A 19,525-nucleotide genomic window follows, 5' to 3' on the forward strand; every position below is an offset into this window, starting at 1 on the left:
ATATACTCTGATAAAATAAGAAGAGTCTCATTTCAAGGATGTCGAAGGTTTTCCCCAGATTTTTTGTTATTCCAAAGTTAGAAACCCAGAACTTCAAGTTTTTTTAGATTCACAATGCTAGTATATGTTACAAGAGGGTTAAACCGATCTCTCTTTCCATGGTTTTAAATCTATCAAATCAATCTTATTATATTTTCTAAACGTTACATGAAGGATGAACACATATGGGCCCATAATGGTTGATAATATCTCTGTAAAAGACTGAAACCTTAAATTATTTTTCTTCTTCTGCTGCTGCTGCTGCAGAAAACACTTACAATTAAGCTCATGGAAAATAACATAATCTTATTATAGTTGCACATAACAGATAGAAATCTGATAGCTCAGATAAAAGGTTTCTAAATTATAATCTCAGTTCTTGACAGATCCAATCTTGGAGTCACCAATTTGTGCACCATCACATAACTTGTCAACATTCTGAGTTGCTACCCCTTCCTTCGTCTCCCTGGCTTTTTCCTCAGCAACTCTTTGGAATTCTTCAGCTGTGGAGGGTGCCCTCTCTTCCATCAAACGGCTACGGTTTCCATTGCTTGCTTGTCCATAATTCTGATACAAATTATTAATTCCTTAGTTCAATAACCAAAAACCAGTACACCACTTTCAGCAGCACAGTAAAACTCATTAGTTTTCACTACTCCTATAGCAAACCCCTCTGAGTTGCTTGCACTTTCAGCATTCCTTTCAGGGTTTTAATCCAACCCTACGTCAAGATTTTCACTTTCAAGAACTGGGTTATGCAGAAAACTGAAAACCTTCCTTCAAATTGCAGAATTTTTCCATCTCAAACACACAAAAAAGTTAACTAAAACTTGCTTCCAACCAAAAGCAAAATGAATCTGAATATGATGAACATAAGATTCAACTTTTCATATGTGTAATTTAATTTCCTGGAGGGGTTATTCTTACAAAGGAATAAAACTTTTCACAGAAAGTGGGTAACACAATTACAAAGAGTAGTACACTGCATGAAAGAGGGAAATTGAAGTGGAAGGAGTGAAAGGAGAAATTAAAATTCTCAGATACCTTGATTGTGTTGTTGAAGAATGGCTTACTGGTAGTGGACTTTAGCAAGGATGATCTTGAAGTGGCATGGAGAATGGTGTGGAAGTGACCACCAACCATGATTTCTCTCTCCCCTGTGTATGTTTGAGAGTGAGTAGTTGGTAAAAATATTGTAATGGGAATTCAAGTCTTTCTAGCACTGTGGTGTCTGATGTCTGCTTGTATAGAAAACAAAAAGACAAGATTACACCTGAACATACTGCAGATATTCACGTCTTTGCCATTGCTTAAAAGACCTTTTGAAGTTAGATAAGTTTTTATTTTTTTATAGTAAGAAGGAAGAGTGTTAACGATGGTTATTTTTCTTATTTTTAAGAAGTACTTTAGATTTTTTTTATTCAGTCAAATTTTTGTTTATTTATTTAAAAGATTTATTGTTTAATCAATAGTAAGAGAGTTCTTCTTAATTATTCTCTATTTGCAATTGTAAACTTGGAAGGGGAGTGTAGTAGTATATGTCAATTACTGACAATTTTGTGCAACTAGCTATTTCTTGTTTTGATGGTCAAAGTATGTTGATGGATAGTTTTTTGAGATTTAAGAAATTTTGATGTAGAGACAAAGGTTAAGAAGGAAACAAAAATTAGTTGTACCACAAAAGAATAAGTATTATTAGAAATCAAGAAAGGTTTACTATTAAAATAATTAAGATACTAAATTCTAAATTCTATAATTTTTTTAAAAATTATCTTATTTATATACAATCAATAAAGGATATATTATTCTTTTTAATTTATGCATTAATGAAAAAAAAAATATACATATAAATTTAAACGAGATGATGTTAAAAAGCAATTTGAAAAATGTGATATTATATAACCGATTAATTACATAGACAAATTTGAGTTTTAAAAGTAAGTTTGCCATATTTTTTTACGAGTGTTATTGCATCACTAGATTACTTGTCATTTCATAAATCTTAACATCACATTCAATAATAAGATATATTTAGACACTAATAAGAAAATTCACTTTTGATACCTTAAAATGTTAACATTTTACTTTAATTTTTTTATTAAAAATATAATCGTATACTAAATATTATATTGAGATACTTATAAAATATTTTATATTCCAACTCACTTTAGCTTCCAATTTGCTAGGGAAAATATTAGGAACATCCAACGAGTAGTTTTCTTTTACAATGTTGAACAGTGTTATCGTATTAATTTTTTTTTAAAAGTATATTTTGTAAAACAACATATTTAATTTAATTTATCTTTTTAAATATAAAACATTTTACTTATTTTATCTTGAAATGATTAGAAATGAAAAAAAAATTGTAATTCTTGAATATGTATTATTTAATATTTATATATTTTATTTATAATCTCTTTTAGCCCCTATTTAAAAAATTTAGAAGGACTAAAAAATTAAAATAGTGAATATGAAAACTAAATAAATTGACTTACAAGCACAAAAGTAAAAAATATATTCATATTAAAAATCAGATTTGTAATTAAATATGGACGAATAATTAATTATTAAAACATCCATCACCAAACTTATTTTGAACAGTAAAATTTCGGGTAGAAAAACCCTGGTTTGGTTTTGGTGAGTGTGGCGCTGGATCAGGGGAGTGCAAAGTCACAGGAGTCTGCGGTGTTGCCATGTCGGCGTCGGAGATTCTCCGGGAACTAGATTCACTGAAGGATGCAAAGGCAAAAATTGAGGATAAAATATCTGTGCTTGAAGCTCAACTCAGAGAGATTAATCTCCGAAACGACGCCGCACCCCCCAATGGCTCTTCTTATCCTTCTTCGTACCCCACAAACGGTTTGACGCAGGACATGATCCACAGATACAGTCGTCATCTTATGCTTCCTTCCTTTGGTGTTGAAGGTCTTGTCTTCAATATTTTATATCCTTACTTATCATGCTACATTAGCTTAACTATATTTAACTTAACGAAGGAATAATCGTATTCATTGCATATGTATGCTCAAGTATTAAATATAGTACAGTTTCATGTTGCAATTGCTTTATGGTAACCATAACAATTGGTAATCTTAATGTGTTGCTTTTTGCCATGTGTTGGGAAAAATAGACATCAGACATAGAACTCTATTTGCTAATCTCTTTTATTTTTGTGGAAAATGTTCATAATTTTTTGCGTTTGTCGGGAGCAGGGCAGGCAAATCTGTTGAAGTCATCGATTTTGGTTGTGGGAGCTGGTGGATTGGGTGCGCCTGCATTGTTATACTTTGCAGCTGCTGGTGTTGGTAAATATCACTCTTTTTAAGTATCGTTCTTGTTTTAGTCTATACAATTTTGAAGCTTACTTTTTAAAATCTACACTCAGGGCGCTTGGGTATTGTTGATCATGACGTGGTTGAGCTGAATAATATGCATAGGCAGGTACAGTATTGTCTGTTTTTCCCTCTCATCCCTTTTAGGCATAGCAGGTACAACATGTACCTTGTGTATTTTTCATATGTTTATATCTGGTGTTCATTTACTGTTTTTCTTTTAACTTCACTACGATTATTAGTTTTGACAAGTTCTTACTTTGTTTCAGGTTATCCACACAGAAGCATATGTTGGTAAGCCAAAAGTGAAATCTGCCGCTGCTGCTTGTCTCTCGTATGTTGCTCTCTTACCTACTACTATTCATCACATCAATTTTTTGTGGACAAACCGAATTATATTTTTTTTTTTCAAATGCTTGAATCATCATTGTCCTTGGAACTAAGATGTTTTGATTGTTAGGGTCAACTCCACTATTGAAGTTGTGGAACATGAAGAAGCTTTGCGGACTTCTAATGCTTTGGAAATTCTTAGCAAGTATAATTTCTATAATCTGATTGATCTTTGTTTTTGCTTCAGGCCTCTTCCTTCTATGCTTGCATTTAACATTGAATGTTATGACTAACCATGTTTTTCTATGTTTTAATTATACAAATTTGGTAGATATGATATAATCGTAGATGCAACAGATAATGCTCCTACCAGGTACTTGATCAGTGATTGCTGCGTGGTACTAGGAAAGGTAAGTGCTAATGTTTTGATGTATGAGCAAATTTAATTGATGCAACACGAGCCTTTTCACTTGTTATTCTAAGATTTTGACCTCCCTGAATGCAACTCCGAAGTCAGCATTATTTTGTATAATATTGACATTCATTAAAAAAAAATGGAAGTTATGCTTGCTCCTACGCTGTTGCCTACTAATAATTTTAAAGTGTATCTGTCATGAGTTATTATCTTTAAAATATTTGTAATCACTAAGCATCAATTTTTTTATAAATTTGAAAAATTGCAATTATATGGATTTATTTTATAGCTATGTACGTAATGTGATTTAAGGGACAACTTATTAATTATTTTTTTATGATGCAGCCTCTTGTCTCAGGTGCTGCATTGGGAATGGAGGGGCAGGTACATGTCTAAATTATTTTTTTTTTCTTTCGAGCATTTAAGTTGCATAATTCTTTATGGAGGACAAGTCATCATGTATGCTTGATTATGTCGCATAATTTAAGTTTTAACAATGGAAACTTATTCTTCAGCTTACTGTCTACAATTACAAAGGTGGTCCGTGCTATAGATGCCTCTTTCCGTTGCCACCACCTAGAACGGCATGCCAAAGTTGTGCTGAGGGTGGAGTTCTTGGAGTAGGTAAATTTACTAGTGCTTTTGTGAACTGAATCAATTTTACTTTTCATTGCTAGTCTAAGAGATGTTTACATAAGAAACAATGCCAACCAAAAGACAATTCTTCTGATCTCCTGTGTTCATTACAAAGTTGAGTCATTGATTTGTGGTAATGTATACTTAAATTATTGGTGACAACTAGGTATTTAGTCTGATTGTGTGATTCCTTTCTACCAAATCTGTCTCTATAAATGGGGAAGTATCTTTATATTTTAAGCCATCAAGTTTAACTGAAGAAGGGAAGGTTTTTTGTAGATTCACTGGTTCACAACCACCAGTTTTTCTAATATCATGAATGGTACTATACTATACAAGGAAGGAAATTTAAAATGGGGAATCAAAGGGTCAAGAAGTTTAATAAGAATTGTAAGCTAGAAGGGTGATGTGAGGCATATTGCGATTTATTCTTTGTTTAGCAGTAAGGTTCCCTTTAGTGAGACTTATTGGCTAAGATTCAATTTGTTTTGAATGTTTAAGTTGTTTTATTTATATTTCATTTTGCTAAACTATGATTTATAGATGCTGGACTTTTTATCATTCAACTTGCTTTACTTCTCATTATTACCTTTTTATTTTTTGTCTGGCTACTCTTCTGTTTTTTTTGACATTTGCTCTTATCATTTTCAGTTCCTGGTATAATTGGCTGTCTCCAGGCTCTTGAGGCTATTAAGATTGCGGCTGCTGTTGGTGAACCACTCTCAGGAAGGATGCTTCTCTTGGATGCATTGTCTGGAAGGATTCGTATTGTATGTTAGGAACTCCAATGTCTATTAGGATTTGAGAAATGCTGGAGACGTTCTCTCTTAACACAATCTTGCCAACACCCTCTTATGATTTGTAATAATTGATGAAATCTCATTATTTGTTTGAATGTTTTTCCTCTAGTAGTGCACTGAATATACATGAGTCAAAACAATTATACTATGGGTTTTCCATAGCAAGATCATATTTATTTGTTACTGATTATGTTTTAATTGCACAGGTCAAAATTAGAGGAAGGTCTATGCATTGTGAAGCATGTGGAGAAAATGCAACATTTACACAGCAGAAATTCCAAGAATTTGATTATGAGAAGTTCACCGAGACTCCCTTGCGTGTGGTATTTTTTTTATTCTTGCCTTTCACCTCTCCTGTATTTAGATAAACTTGGTTCTAAGTTGGGTGTACTTTATTTTGTATTGGATGAGACTGCTGTTAATAATATTGCCTTCGATGAAATTATTTTGATATTTTCAATGTCATTAATTGCCTATGCAGCCTCCTTTGAAGTTACATCTACTTCCGAGTGAATCTAGAATCAGCAGCAAGGAATACAGTGAAATAATTCTTAAGAAGGAACCACATGTGCTGGTTGATGTTAGACCAGCTCACCATTTCAAGATTGTATCTCTACCGAAGTCCCTGAACATTCCACTCTCAACGTTAGAGTCTCGGCTACCTGAAATATCAGCAGCTTTGAAGAAAGAGGACAGTGGTCTAGTTTCTGGATCAGGTGCACAATTATATGTAGTGTGCAGAAGGGGAAATGATTCTCAAAGGGCTGTTCAGTGTCTTCACAAAATGGGTTTCACATCTGCCAAGGACATTGTTGGGGGCTTAGAGTCTTGGGCATACAACGTGGATCCCAAGTTCCCTACATATTAGCTGACACCCTTAGCTGTGTAAGAAAATACTTTCAAGTTATACTCCTGCTTGAAGTTATTGTATTAATCAGTGATGCTGCTTCCGTTTTCTATTTTAAGTTATTCACGATACTCTTGGCCATGCATTGTTGTAGAAAACTGTAGCCTATTACCTTTTACCTGATTCTTTTTGTTGGGTACAATTTAAAATTCACGCTGTAATAGTTACTTTTTGTATGTTTGCTGTGGTAACATCATATTACAAATATGGAAGTATCTAATGTTAAGTTATCTTAAGTTACGATACAAGTGTAGGCTTTCATTTTTTTAGAAGAGAAATGGTTTGGGTGGATCTCATGTATAAAAAAGGGAAATGTATGTCCATATTTTCTCTCTATTTATGTTTTTTGAAAATTAAAATAAATTTCCAACATAAAATAATCAAATATTTTGTTCAAAATACTAAAGTAGAAGTTTAAATTTTGAAGTTACTTATTATTATAACGAGTATAAAACCTATATTAACAATAGACGAACGAAGGTGGAGAACCTACATTCTAAAGTTACTATTTTAAGTTATTTAAAACCCATAATTTTATTAAAAGATACACTAAAATAGGGGAGAGATACACAAGCCAACTGCCATTCTAATAATAGTAGCAATGAAGTTAATTGATGTAATCGTTCGATGGGAATTTTCTACCTTGTGATATTCCACTTGTTAATTGATGTAATCGTTATGATGTTAGCGTAGCAACGCGTCAATGATTAATAATTTCAAAGAACAAAAGATTGTACATCCATTTTTAAACTAAGCTCGCACTTTATACACCAATTAATCGTATCATTTAGGTTGGTGACTGCATATGAAGGAAATTTTCACTCACAAAGAAGATTTTAATTGTCACTTTTTTTCTGAATCCTAGAGATAGAAAAAAAAAACTGTGTTTGGAAACACAGTAGTTTAGATACATCATGAGTAACCACGTCCATTTACTTATAGACGCAGATGTAATACCTCCCAACATCGATCTAAATGTGAGAAATGATGTCAACATGATAGAAAAACAAGCTAAAATCCAAGAAAAGGAAATGAAGAAAACCCTTAGATAACTCCATTCACTTTGAAAAGTGAATGAAATCCTTACCAACCAAGAAGCAATACCTTTAAGAGTGCCATCCGAATATATAGACCATTCTTTGCCTGCCTAAAGTATGCAGCTCTTGGATCACTATCAACATCCACTGTGATCTGCATGAAATTATGGGAAGAATTTAGTTTATTGAATCTCAAAGCTTGTGTTCATAACAAGAATACATGATACAATGCCATGTCAATAATTCCTAGGTGTTTTACCTCGTCAAGTCTTGGAAGAGGGTGCATAACCACAGCATGTTTTTGCATCACCCTCAGGACATCTTTGTTCACAATGTACTTGCCTCGTGCCTCCTCATAAAGATCAATGTTCTCTCCGAATCTTTCTTTCTGAATGCGAGTTTGATAAACCACGTCACACTTAGAAGCCACTTCCATCAAATCAGCACTTTCTTCCCACTCCACTCCCTTTGATGTCAGATACTCTTTTATATCATCCTATGATAAAACAAAAAACATTTTAGAACTTGTGTCGTGTACTTGGCATGGCATAACCAGAATTTGCAGCAGCAGTTACCTTCATTTTAACCACGTTAGGAGAGACAAAATAAATTTTCACATTCTCATACTTGGCTAGTAAGTATGCAAGTGAGCGAACAGTCCTCCCATTAGCAAGGTCTCCCACAAGCCCAACTCTAATTCCATCCAGTTTTCCTATCTCTCTTTCAATGGTATAAACATCTAGCAGTGCCTGTGCAGTTTAATGAAGAAAAGAGTTTTGAGGCTCAAAAATCAAATCAAGCATTTACCACTCAAATTATTAAACTTTAGAAGAATGCAGGGCAAACAATAAAGTCATAAAAATTTCCCCTTGACTGCATTTTCTTGCTCTACATGAAAAACACTAAAGAAGAGACAAACATTGACTCATCTTGTAAAGTGTAAATAAAGTACATAAGAAGTTATTGAAGGAACTTTTAGGTGGAAAAATCCATAATGTTCTAGATCACAAGCATTTCACCAAAAAAGTGTAAACATTTTAAGATTTGTACTTCAATCAGTTTTCGGCTTCTAATCAGGCTTTTTGTACATCCAGCACTTTTTGGGTTTACTGAATAAATTTCTTATCCCCCAGGTGAAAAGAATGTGCAATATCTTGAACAAAGTCTTAAGGTAGGACTCGATTAATTAAGTTTACACTAATAGCATTGGTAATTATAGACCAGTTCTACCCAATCAACTTCTCAGGAATTGTAAGGAAAAGATATGAACCTTTCTGTTTCAAATACCATGTGACAGCATCAGCAGAGTTAAGGGGTTTGTTTTAAAGTTTCTGTCACAACGTAATACACTTTACATACAAAAAATGTAACCTCCTTTCCTTAAGAAGAGTAACAATTCTCGGAAACAAACGATCCAATGCAATGCTGAAAATGGCTATAACAAAAAGGTGCATAGCAAACGCCAAACTATGCAATTTTTGCAGTAAAAAAGTACTCTATCCATGTAGGCCGCAGCTCAAGATTACTTTGAAAAGTAAATCATACCATGATAATATCTACTTGACATTCTCTGTGCAATGGTTTCTAAACTCTACTAATTTCGGCAAATTCTTCATACCTGGGTGGGATGCTGTCCAGGGCCGTCCCCTGCATTGATTACAGGAATGCTAGCAGTTGCTGCTGCTCTTTTTGCAGCACCACTTTCAAAGTGTCTCATCACAATTATATCAGAGTAACCTTCAACAGTTCTTATAGTATCTGCAAGAAGTAAAGTTCCACAAAACTCCAATTTTAGATAGAACAACAATGAAATGCACCCACTAAAAAAACATTGCAACGTTAATTGACAGGACATACCTTCGAGCGTTTCTCCTTTAGCAGCAGATGAAAACTCCCTTGCATTCTCAGTTGTGAGAACGTCCCCACCTAATCTTTTCATGGCGGATTCAAATGAAAGCCTGGTTCTAGTGGATGGCTCATAAAACAAGGTAGCCATGAGGTAACCATTAAGCATTTGGCTCCCAGATGAATTGCTTTCAATGCTCTCCATGCTCCTCGCAACTTCAAAAATGGCATTGAGAGTCTCTCTGTCAAATTGCTGGGCCTCAATGACATCATCAAACTGAAAATTTTGCCCCACAGAGGAGGGAGCACTTTCAACTTGAAGAGCCCCTGCCCTCCACATAATCTCATCACCTTTACGTGAAAGTTTAGATTTTTCCGAGATCCCAGAATGCCCAAATGATGTTTTTGGCTTCAAATAATTCCAGGGCTGATTGTGAAAACAACAAACAGAGGATTTTGCAGCCAGCTTGGGATGAAACACACCCACATGCATAGAGCAGGAGAACAACAAAGACGCAGCACTCATTGTGTTCTATTAGAGCGACTACACAAGACAGAATACTTATATATTATCACAAAAGCACACAAAAAACCATAAATTGCACGCTCAAATCTCAAATCCTTCAACTCTGAAGATGGTAAGCAAAAGGGCACAAAAAGTAAGTTGAAATGAAATTTAAAGAAGTGGAAATAGAATAAACTGGTATAAGTGGAATCACTCTTTTAATGCCAACAAAAAAGAGGAGCATAAAGGTATATGCTTAAAAACCACGCTTGAAAAAAGACGGCAACGGAATCCGGGCGAAAAAAACAACTACTAAAAATCACGAGAGAAAAAAAAGTAATAATAGTGGAAGCATGACCAATCCAATACTTTATTGAAATCAGAATGAAAAGTTATGATGATGAAATAGAATACCGTGAAGATCGTTTGTAGGAAATGAGTAATTTATTTATTTATTTTATTTGAAGGCAGACAACGGCTACAAAACTGTGTTTCGACTCTGCAAGAAGGAACAATGTGTGTTGCCTTCGCAGGCTTCAAGAGGAGACGACCTGCTTTCAAAATCAAAAAGTAAACCTTTCTTTTCAATAATGGGCCAACATTTGTGATGTCCAAGCTGCATTTTGGGCCGCTTGATGGTTATTTTCAACCTTTTTTTCTTTTACTTCTCATTTATTCCAAAATATATTTTTGAAATTTAGAAAAAAGGTAAAAGGAACTCTCCGGATCAATGCAGAACAATTCATTAGGGGTGCAGAAAACAGTTTTCTTCATTCATCCATTTGTTTTTGCTAAATGGTGTTTTTTTTTTACTATAGACCATAGATAACTTACAAAGTATACACACACACACAAATAAATTTATTATAATACATAGGTCAACTATATTTTGGCTATTTATTTTACTTTTAAAATGAGTTTAATTTAATTTAATTGTCATCATAAATTGATACTTGATCTCTTAAACTACATGATGATGCTAGCTAAATATGATTTTTTGATAAAAAAAAGTGAATTTACTTTACCTTACTTTCTAAAAAGAATCATTCCAACTCATTTATTTTTTTCAAAACCACTGTTTTTTAGAAGTTTTTAATATGATTTTAAATAATTTTTTTTATCTTATTCAAGATGTAAAACATGTTCTTTTAATTTTATTCATATGAAAATTATGGATTTAAACTAAGTTTGGACCATAAATGGTGTGAAAAATGAGTCCAACCATCAACACAAAATACACTATATCAAATTTTCAAAATAAATTTAAAAATAAGAAATTTGTTCAAAGTAAATATCACAATATAAGATAAGTTACGTCCACTACAGAAAAAGTGAGTTGGGTTGGATATTTAATTCTCTTAAGTTGTATATATCTATCTCGTAAAATAGACCAAAATAAACTGTCGCTTAGCCTATTTATTATTAAAATCAATAAACTTACCTTGGTGACGTGATTAAATGACATTTTAGAAGATAAACATAACATTAATTATTTTGAAATACAAAAGACCAAATTAAAAATCTTATTATAAATTATTTTTAACGAATCGATAAGATAAAAACTCTCTAATATAGTTTGGTCATTAGAATTGTCAAGCACAAGACCAGAAACTGCAGAAACGTTCAACTACTTTTGCAGAGCACACATGAAAAAAAAAACAATTTTTATTCTATTGGCCATATCAAAAGCATTAAAAACAGAATGCATTATTAAGATAACAATTTCAAATAAAGAAGACTATAATATAGAGATTAAGATCCTTGGCATGCATGAAATGAACCAACTAAAAAAATCTATAACTATCTTGAATAAGAAAGAAAACATGAACTAAACCAATTTCCGAAGGTCTCATGCATTATTATTGCAGTGGTGATCGCCAGTGGTATTACTGGTACCACTGGTGTTTGAATGTGAACTTCCCATGACAGATGTTATGGCTGCCACAAGTGCAGCAGTGAAATTGGGGTCTGCAGTGATAGCAGCAGTTGCTGCATTCAGTGAGTTAGCAAACGATGGAGCTGCAGCGTCCATTCCCTGAGATTCATGTAAGCCAGCAAGCTTAGTTTGATCACACAGTGAGTGTCCGAATAATTTTGGAACTGACATGAACTTCTGAGCCAAAAGGGGAGAAAGGAGGCTAAGTTGGTTGTGTGGATCCCTTTGGTGGTGTGAGGAATTGGTAGGATTTTGAGTGAGATCGAGAGTGATGGTGGGAAATGGAGCTGAGGCAGAGAGAGTTGCCATGTTTTGAGAGCATGGAAGTGAAGCATTTTCCAAAATGGTTGGATTGATTAGGCCATCTGAGCTTGGCATTGATCCAGAAAGAAGCATTGAAGCAGCTGCAGATGTGGTTGAGGCCATTGCCTGAGCTGTGGGAGGAAGTGGATGGTTATGCTGTCCTTCATATGTAGTGATCAACACACTTCGATCTTCTGCACACCTTTGTACCTGTCAACAAACATAACATGTCTTGTTCGTGTACGACGTTGTTTCTTTATAATGTGCTCATGTTAGAGATAAAAGTGTGTTTTTTTTTTTTTATGATTTTAGTGCAAAAGTAAGTCAGTTTTGAAGCATGCATACTTGTTTACGCACTGGGCAGCCTGTACTCATTGTGCAACGATAATAGGCCCTTGGACATGGATTCCCTTTTGCCATCTTCTGCCCATACTTTCGCCATTGGCATCCATCTGCAATCTGTTATAATAATGAAATTTCTCTTGAATCAATAATTTCTACATATATGATTCATTTGTTAATCAACTTTTAAAATTGTTATATGAATTTTCATGCTATAATCTCATAAAATTTACAACAATTCCTTATTAGTTAAAGATGGGTGTTATATGTTTATGCTAATGATCACTGTATCGAAAGTCGCAAAAGCTTCTAGCTAAATATGTTTTGGATCATCAAATTTGCTTTCTATTATATTTTACACATCCAACTCAACATTAACTCCTAATTTCTCATAATCCATAGTGGTCTTTCATAGAACACATTAATTAGATATACTGAATTTTTGTGAAATAATTAACTTGGTGCTAATACATGCACAATATTATACATAGTTGCATTTGCCAATTTCATTTCTGCTTATTATTTAGTTTACTAACCATTGTGGAGTCTGATCTTGCTCGAACTGACACACGGGCTTTCTTGATCATTGACAAGGTTTCTGAATTTTGATCCAATTTAGGAACTTTATTAGAAAGTTCTTGGTCACCTTCCATTCTAGCTTTTGAGCTTTCCCTTCCACAATCCAACTTATCTTCAACATCTTTCTCATTACCCTTACACCGATGCATCAAATCAACCACGCTTTTGCTCTCTCTGAGTTTTTCCTCTGAGGGTTGCTGCGAAGCCTCATCCTTTTCAGCCACACCAATGTCTAAAAATGACCTCGGAACCATCTCTTCTTTCTCTCCATCCACTCCATTCTTCTACACAAAACCAAGCAAAAAACAATACGTATGTTCTACACCGTATATATTCTTTGATAATCGACGAGTTGTAGAAATACATAAATAAATAAACAAATAAATTACCCGTAGGTTATGCTGCTTCTGCGTTATCTTGATAAGTTGCATGCGTACGGCGTTGCTGTTATTGTTCATCTGATCGATCAACTCTCTTAATCTTTGATTTTCAGCATTCACTTGATGCAATTCAGTTACCAAAGCTACAAACTGTACCCATAAGAATAAATAAACTAATTACATATTATAAAATTTGCCTACTTTGTGTGCTGAAATTGCATTAATATACAACACTGACACAAATATTCACTTACCCTCTTTTCATCCATAGTTTCCAAAGCATCACTTTCTTCAACTGATCTGTTGCCACCCGTGTTCTTGGTAAGGAGATCCAAACTGGTCTATAGATGAACAACATTACAAAAACATAAGATTTTCACATAGCGAACTAGGGTTAGGTTTAAAAATGTGAAGAAATATATGAGTTTGCATGGATGGATGTAAAAAGCACATACATCTACATGAAAGTCGAGGGTTTGACGATGATGAATGTCATTATCATTATCATTATCATCATCTTCATCATCATCATCTTGGGTTTCTTTACTCTTGTGAGGGAAGAAATCGAGGGCATCCATGAGGAATGGTGTCCTGTGAAGGACATGAATGGATGTGAAGAAGGGTGAGCAATGTCATGATTGGAAGAGGGTTCCATGTTGATTAAATATATAATGTATGTGTCTGTTGAAGAAGTCTTACATAAGTGTGTGCTTGGTTAGAAAGAAAGTTGTTGAATGAGTATCAAAGAAGAGTCATGCAGTTGTGCCCACAAGTTTTCTAAAGGGAGAGAAAATGGAGAGAGAAAGAGGCAGAGAGATGCAATGGAGTCGGCAACAAAAAATGGGGTTTTGTTTTGACTAAGACCAAAGATTTGGGAAGTGTGGGAAGTGATGCACACGTGTCACTTTTCTGAAGAGCCATTGGAGAAAGGACAGGAACCAGAACATTAGAGCGACTCTGACTTACACTATTTGCTATTAACTAATGTCTGACTGCGCAATTTACTATTTTAAGATTATATTCATCAGTTTCGTGTCTTGAATCGGTTTCAGAGAAATCATCTGACTAAAGGCAATCTCTTATTTAAATTCAACGCTTTTCTGCATGTCATTCTATTTTTCAAGTAAATATATTTTCATAATTAACTTATCTGAGAATTATACTGTGTTTAAGAATAGAAATATGAATAAGTGGTTTATAAAAAAAACTACTGTATGAGTTAATTTGATAGATTTTTATTATCAAATCTGAATTTCGATTAAATTCAATATATCCCAAACGTATTTTTTAATTTAGATTTACTGAATATGTATAAGTGAAAATATCACAATAGTTCAAAAACAAGTTAAACTTGAATTAATACTAAAATTCTTTTCTGAAAATTCTCATAGATACCATTTAACAGATTCCCACAACTGCTAACTACTAAATAATATTTCATTTTAAAATTCGCACTAGCACATAATTATACTTAATAAAACATCACCAAACAGGAGCTTCCTTATGTTAGGAATTATATCAAGATTCGGTTATTTCCTGCCTAGTTGAAACTTTTAAGTGTCTAGGCAAAAACTTTTAAGTGAGTTTTTAAATTATATAACTAAAGATATCAATTGGATAACAAAATTTCTCATTCAAACTATTGAAATTTGTAACTATGATTGGATATAGGTTCTCAAAAGGAATTATGTGTAAGATTTTATGACTAACTCTTTATAAGATATGATATACTATGTGAAAGATTTGATAAAAATTCAATAAAATGTTTAAATTGTTCGAACAATATTGAAAGACGTGTGAAAAAGGCTCATGAAGTAATTTATGACAATAATAATTTATAATTTATTTATTTTAATTTAAATTTACTGAATTGTAATACATTGTATTGAATTTTATACTATTCCCAAAATTATATATATTATACATGTGTATTAGTGAAAATATCACAATAGTTAAAAACAAATTAAACTTGAATTAATACTAAAATTCATATAAATATCGTTTAACAGAATCATACGAGTGCCAACATTTAAATATTTCTTTTTAAATTCTTGATAAAACATCACTAAACCCGATCAGAATGGTCAGTTTAAGTAGTCTATGCGACTTTATATATAAGTTTTGTTCATAGTTTTATTGCTGTGTCAATTTGGTTACTATTTAAAAAAAAAACTATCAACTTCATCCACATTAACCATTCCGTTAATTTGATAGATTTTTAAAGTAAGCAACTAAACCTTAAATATATATAAATTTACATTATTCCAGAGTTGATTTGAAATTAATTTGATAGGTTTTTAAAATCAAATTCAGCTTTTGGTTTATTTAATTCCTTTATCGTTTATTTTAAAATTAGATTTCCTAATTTAACTAATTCGTTTATAACTTACGTAAGTGTTACAGCAATATAGATCATGCTATTATTTTTAATTATTTAAATACTACATAAAACTTTTATGTATTATTTAATTTATTTATATTCCACCTTATTGAATTGTAATTGATTTCAATTGGATAAACCGAATAAATAATATTGAAAACTTTATTATCTAATAAAAATAACTCTAAATATTTTAAATATATATATATATATGATATGTACATTATTAAATAAAAAAATAATTTTATAATAAGACTATTACTAAAACCCGTTATCTCTTTATATTTATTTTATTAATTGATTCAATCAAATTTAAAATTGACGAACTGTATATGTTACATAGAACAATCAAAGATGGTTCTCCCTCCCTTCAATTTCTTACACGGTTTAATCTTTGATGCCCTACATGTTCTATATCTCCTAAGACTAATACTAATCCTAAATATATATAATACTACCAACATATTTGCATACTTGTATTGGGAATACAATTCTCAATGCACTCTACTCTCTGTCCTGCATAAATAACCAATCCTCCAATCTACTGGGTGGGGTAACCCTCTTCCTGATTAACATTTCAATAGTAGGACATTCTCTCTTCCTCCCTCCCCTCGGCCTTGACCTGAACTCTGCATCAGCTTCTTCAAAATCACCCTGCATCAAAAAAACCTTTGAGTATGACAATTCAAAAGCAAAACTTTCACACACCATTTCTTGTCAGATAGATAACTTTTGGCACAACCGGATACCAAAGCAAAAAAGCAGAACTTACGAGGGTAAAAACATGTTTAGCAGTTTTTTCGTGATTATCCCGCACATGTTTGTAAGCAAATCTCATGCCACAATCAGGAAACCCACACCGAAAAGGTTTTTCTTCAAGGTGCACAGCCTTCTTATGCTTATCAAGATTAGATTTCTGTTGACACAATGAAGAACAGATTAATATAAGGTTCACTCGAAACCAAATTGAGAATTCAATAATATTATGCACAACCACAAGATTTAACATGTATTACTATTACTTTAGAGAATGTGCAGCTACAACCCTTAAACTCGCATTGAAAGGTCTTCGAGGAACTGCTGTCAGCTTCATGTGAACGAAGGTGACGCTTAATATTCTTCTTCAGTTGCTTAGACCCACAAATGTCACAGGTCATATATTGATGGGAAGTATTTACATGAGCTCTAAGGCCCTGGTCATTAGCAAAATGCTTCATGCAACCGGGTTCTAAGCACACCACCTCTATTGATTCCAGCTTAACTGCATGATAAAGGCTTTCTTCAAAATTGTAACCAACAGGACATTTCACTAATTCGTACATAAAACCAAAAAAGAGAGCCTACCATGAGAATCTTCATGCTTTTTTAGCTTTGAAGCAAATCTGAAAACCTTTCCACAGCCAATCTCTGGACACACATGTTGTTTGTGACTTTTGTCAGCGGCGGCAGTGGAACCGCCATCGTGAATCTCCTCAACGTGTCTTTTCATATTGCCTTGCAAAGAGAACTCAATGTTGCAGTTCTCAACAGGGCACTTGAATGTCTTCCCCTCATGTAGTAGAAGGTGCCTAGTCAGGTGGTCCTTCCTTCGGTAACTCGCATGACAATCATCAACAGTACACACAAACGGCCTCTGGAAACATCACAAAATTGGTTAACGACAAAAAACCCAAACATAAACATCATCATACCCCGAGAAGAACAAGAAACAAATGAACAGACTGCCAACCTCAAATTCAAAGAGCGTGACTGAGGCATCCTTGATGGAGCTTCACAGGAGGTCTCCCTACCTGATACTGATCCATCAAGTCTAAACTCGTTGCCTCGTGCATTTTGGAGTTCGTTGTCTGGGATCCAATGCTTCACACTATTAATCCATAATTTTCCAATGATTTTAGAATCTTATAGATTATATTCCTGCAAAATTTGTATCTTCAGCCTAATGCAACAATACTATTAAGTCACAACAAGAGCTACTTCTCCCACAATCAAAATATGTTTCAAATAACACAACAGTAAATAAAACATTACACAAGAATATGTTTCTGTTAGAGCACTATTATTCTTTGCTGATAAAAAAAGTATATGTTTGTCATGTGCTTTCAGAATTTTCCATCTGTAAATTGTCTTATATTTAAGAATGTAAAGATACCTCAGGCGAGTGACTTTGCATGTGCTGCAACAAATATGCGTGTTTCTTGAAAGTGACACCACATTCCTCGCAGGTGTTAGATTTTGAAGACTCCGTTTCAGGATCTGTTTCTTTTCTAGCCTTCTCATCCTCTTCCTAAAAAGACACCAAAATTAACGAAGTCTTACATGACCGTATACATCTACCAAATCGTAATAATTTAAATAAGGATGATTGTGAAGGGTTTAATTTTTCAAAAGAACAAACAAAAATACAGAAAATAAAACTACCTTGTGTTGCGAATTGATGTGAGAGGTAATTAGGGTTTTCTTGGATCTGCAGATACCGCAGTACTGGCAGAAATAACGTCTAATATCTCTGGACTTTGGCCTTTCTTCAATTGTTACGGCTTCAACCATTGTTTTGGTGATGAGATACAGAGAACAAATCGAAGAGTGCAGAAATTCAATGTAAATATGAGGATGGTGTTATGTGCGGCGATTTTGTGAAGCTGCGAATGAAGAGTGTGTGAGCTTCTAGGTTTTACCGCAACTAGGAATATATATATATATAGAAGACCTACACGATGCCGTTTGGGTGGTTTAATTAAAATTATAATAAAATTAAATATTTTATTCATCAATTTTGGTTATTTTTTCTTTTAGTTATTTTTTTCATGATAACTAAATTTCCAACAATATTTCTTTTTTTAGCTTTACGCCTTCCGACTCGTTACCAGTATGACTAGAGGTATCTAGTTCAGTAATGACACGTGTCAGAAGTATAATGATGTAAATATTTATTATAAAAATTTTATCTAAATCATATTTTAACCCTTAAAATTTGGATCGATTTTTTAATTTTTAATTTTTAATTTTAAATTAATTTTTAGTTTCTCAAATATAAAATTAATACTTAAAGTCTTTTAAATTTGAAAGTAATTTTTTTAATTCTTCAAATTTAAAAATGTTGTTTTAGTCTCCAAATATAAAATCATGAATATGTTATTTGAAATTTAAAAGTGATAAATTATATCTTTAAAATTATTAGAAATATATTTTTTATTATTTAAACTTAATCATGTAAAAATACGAAGGTTAGCATAAGTGTTATGTTTTCTATCCTCATTTTTTTTTATGTAAAGGAGCTAAATGAGAGAGAAAAAATTAAAATATATTAAATTTCTAAACTAAAAAGAACATTTCATTCAAATTAAAAGAATTAAAAGTACTATAATTAAAGATTTGAAGTGGTTAATTTTCGTATTATAACAAATATTTGTTCTAAATTTTAGAAACTAAAAGCAATTTAATTTGAAGACTAAAAGCAATTTTCGTATTATTTATTTGGTGATTATGATAGATATTAAATGAATTTGTAATCAATATTAAATAGATATTATTAACAAATATTTACAGATAAAATTAAATAAATATTTTCAATAAATATATGTAGATAATAAAATATTATGATAATGATCGGTTGATATTCATTATCCAACAATAATATTAGTTAATTTTATTTAAGTATTTTTTTAACATTCACATATTCAAAATAAAATTATTAATATAATTATTTAAAATTTAATTTCATATCTTTATACTTTTTCATTTAGACTTAGTAAATTG

General features: G+C 32.6%; 5 protein-coding genes across 7 annotated transcripts; 1 reads left to right on the forward strand and 4 right to left on the reverse strand.

The window, feature by feature from the left end:
• Nucleotides 1-248: 248 nt before the first annotated feature.
• On the reverse strand, nucleotides 249-1,263 carry LOC124848288 (uncharacterized). Its single transcript, XM_047325932.2, has 2 exons — nucleotides 1,084-1,263; nucleotides 249-606 (listed from the first exon to the last, which is right to left on the reverse strand). The coding sequence occupies exons 1-2, from the start codon at nucleotides 1,180-1,182 to the stop codon at nucleotides 412-414; spliced, it is 294 nt and encodes a 97-aa protein (XP_047181888.1). The 5' UTR covers nucleotides 1,183-1,263; the 3' UTR covers nucleotides 249-411.
• Nucleotides 1,264-2,646: 1,383 nt separating this feature from the next.
• On the forward strand, nucleotides 2,647-6,635 carry LOC124848289 (adenylyltransferase and sulfurtransferase MOCS3). The gene is made up of 11 exons (XM_047325934.2): nucleotides 2,647-2,964; nucleotides 3,252-3,344; nucleotides 3,425-3,480; nucleotides 3,641-3,705; nucleotides 3,832-3,906; nucleotides 4,033-4,111; nucleotides 4,462-4,500; nucleotides 4,632-4,740; nucleotides 5,404-5,522; nucleotides 5,759-5,875; nucleotides 6,034-6,635. Exons 1-11 carry the CDS (start codon nucleotides 2,733-2,735, stop codon nucleotides 6,418-6,420), a joined length of 1,371 nt encoding a protein of 456 aa, XP_047181890.1. The 5' UTR covers nucleotides 2,647-2,732; the 3' UTR covers nucleotides 6,421-6,635.
• A 655-nt stretch (nucleotides 6,636-7,290) lies between these two features.
• LOC124848290 (aspartate carbamoyltransferase 1, chloroplastic) lies at nucleotides 7,291-10,422 on the reverse strand. Of its 3 annotated transcripts, XM_088111177.1 has the most exons (6): nucleotides 10,261-10,422; nucleotides 9,354-9,885; nucleotides 9,115-9,254; nucleotides 8,072-8,245; nucleotides 7,756-7,992; nucleotides 7,291-7,650 (listed from the first exon to the last, which is right to left on the reverse strand). In XM_088111177.1, the coding sequence occupies exons 2-6, from the start codon at nucleotides 9,865-9,867 to the stop codon at nucleotides 7,543-7,545; spliced, it is 1,173 nt and encodes a 390-aa protein (XP_087967303.1). In that variant the 5' UTR covers nucleotides 9,868-9,885; nucleotides 10,261-10,422; the 3' UTR covers nucleotides 7,291-7,542. The 3 variants fall into 3 exon arrangements, with proteins under 3 accessions (XP_087967303.1, XP_087967301.1, XP_087967302.1); XM_088111175.1 differs by having other exon boundaries at nucleotides 9,115-9,885; XM_088111176.1 differs by lacking the exon at nucleotides 10,261-10,422 and having other exon boundaries at nucleotides 9,115-10,228.
• Nucleotides 10,423-11,532: 1,110 nt separating this feature from the next.
• LOC124848283 (putative WRKY transcription factor 31) lies at nucleotides 11,533-14,001 on the reverse strand. Its single transcript, XM_088114153.1, has 6 exons — nucleotides 13,842-14,001; nucleotides 13,641-13,727; nucleotides 13,396-13,536; nucleotides 12,964-13,290; nucleotides 12,431-12,544; nucleotides 11,533-12,295 (listed from the first exon to the last, which is right to left on the reverse strand). Exons 1-6 carry the CDS (start codon nucleotides 13,962-13,964, stop codon nucleotides 11,696-11,698), a joined length of 1,392 nt encoding a protein of 463 aa, XP_087970279.1. The 5' UTR covers nucleotides 13,965-14,001; the 3' UTR covers nucleotides 11,533-11,695.
• A 2,023-nt stretch (nucleotides 14,002-16,024) lies between these two features.
• On the reverse strand, nucleotides 16,025-18,425 carry LOC124848280 (transcription factor IIIA-like). Its single transcript, XM_047325923.2, has 6 exons — nucleotides 18,188-18,425; nucleotides 17,919-18,053; nucleotides 17,111-17,399; nucleotides 16,789-17,027; nucleotides 16,539-16,682; nucleotides 16,025-16,420 (listed from the first exon to the last, which is right to left on the reverse strand). Exons 1-6 carry the CDS (start codon nucleotides 18,314-18,316, stop codon nucleotides 16,271-16,273), a joined length of 1,086 nt encoding a protein of 361 aa, XP_047181879.2. The 5' UTR covers nucleotides 18,317-18,425; the 3' UTR covers nucleotides 16,025-16,270.
• Nucleotides 18,426-19,525: the final 1,100 nt, after the last annotated feature.

The sequence above is a fragment of the Vigna umbellata genome, chromosome 4, assembly GCF_029865625.1.
Source record: "Vigna umbellata cultivar VRB3 chromosome 4, Vumbellata_1.0, whole genome shotgun sequence".
Classification (NCBI taxonomy): Eukaryota; Viridiplantae; Streptophyta; class Magnoliopsida; order Fabales; family Fabaceae; genus Vigna; species Vigna umbellata.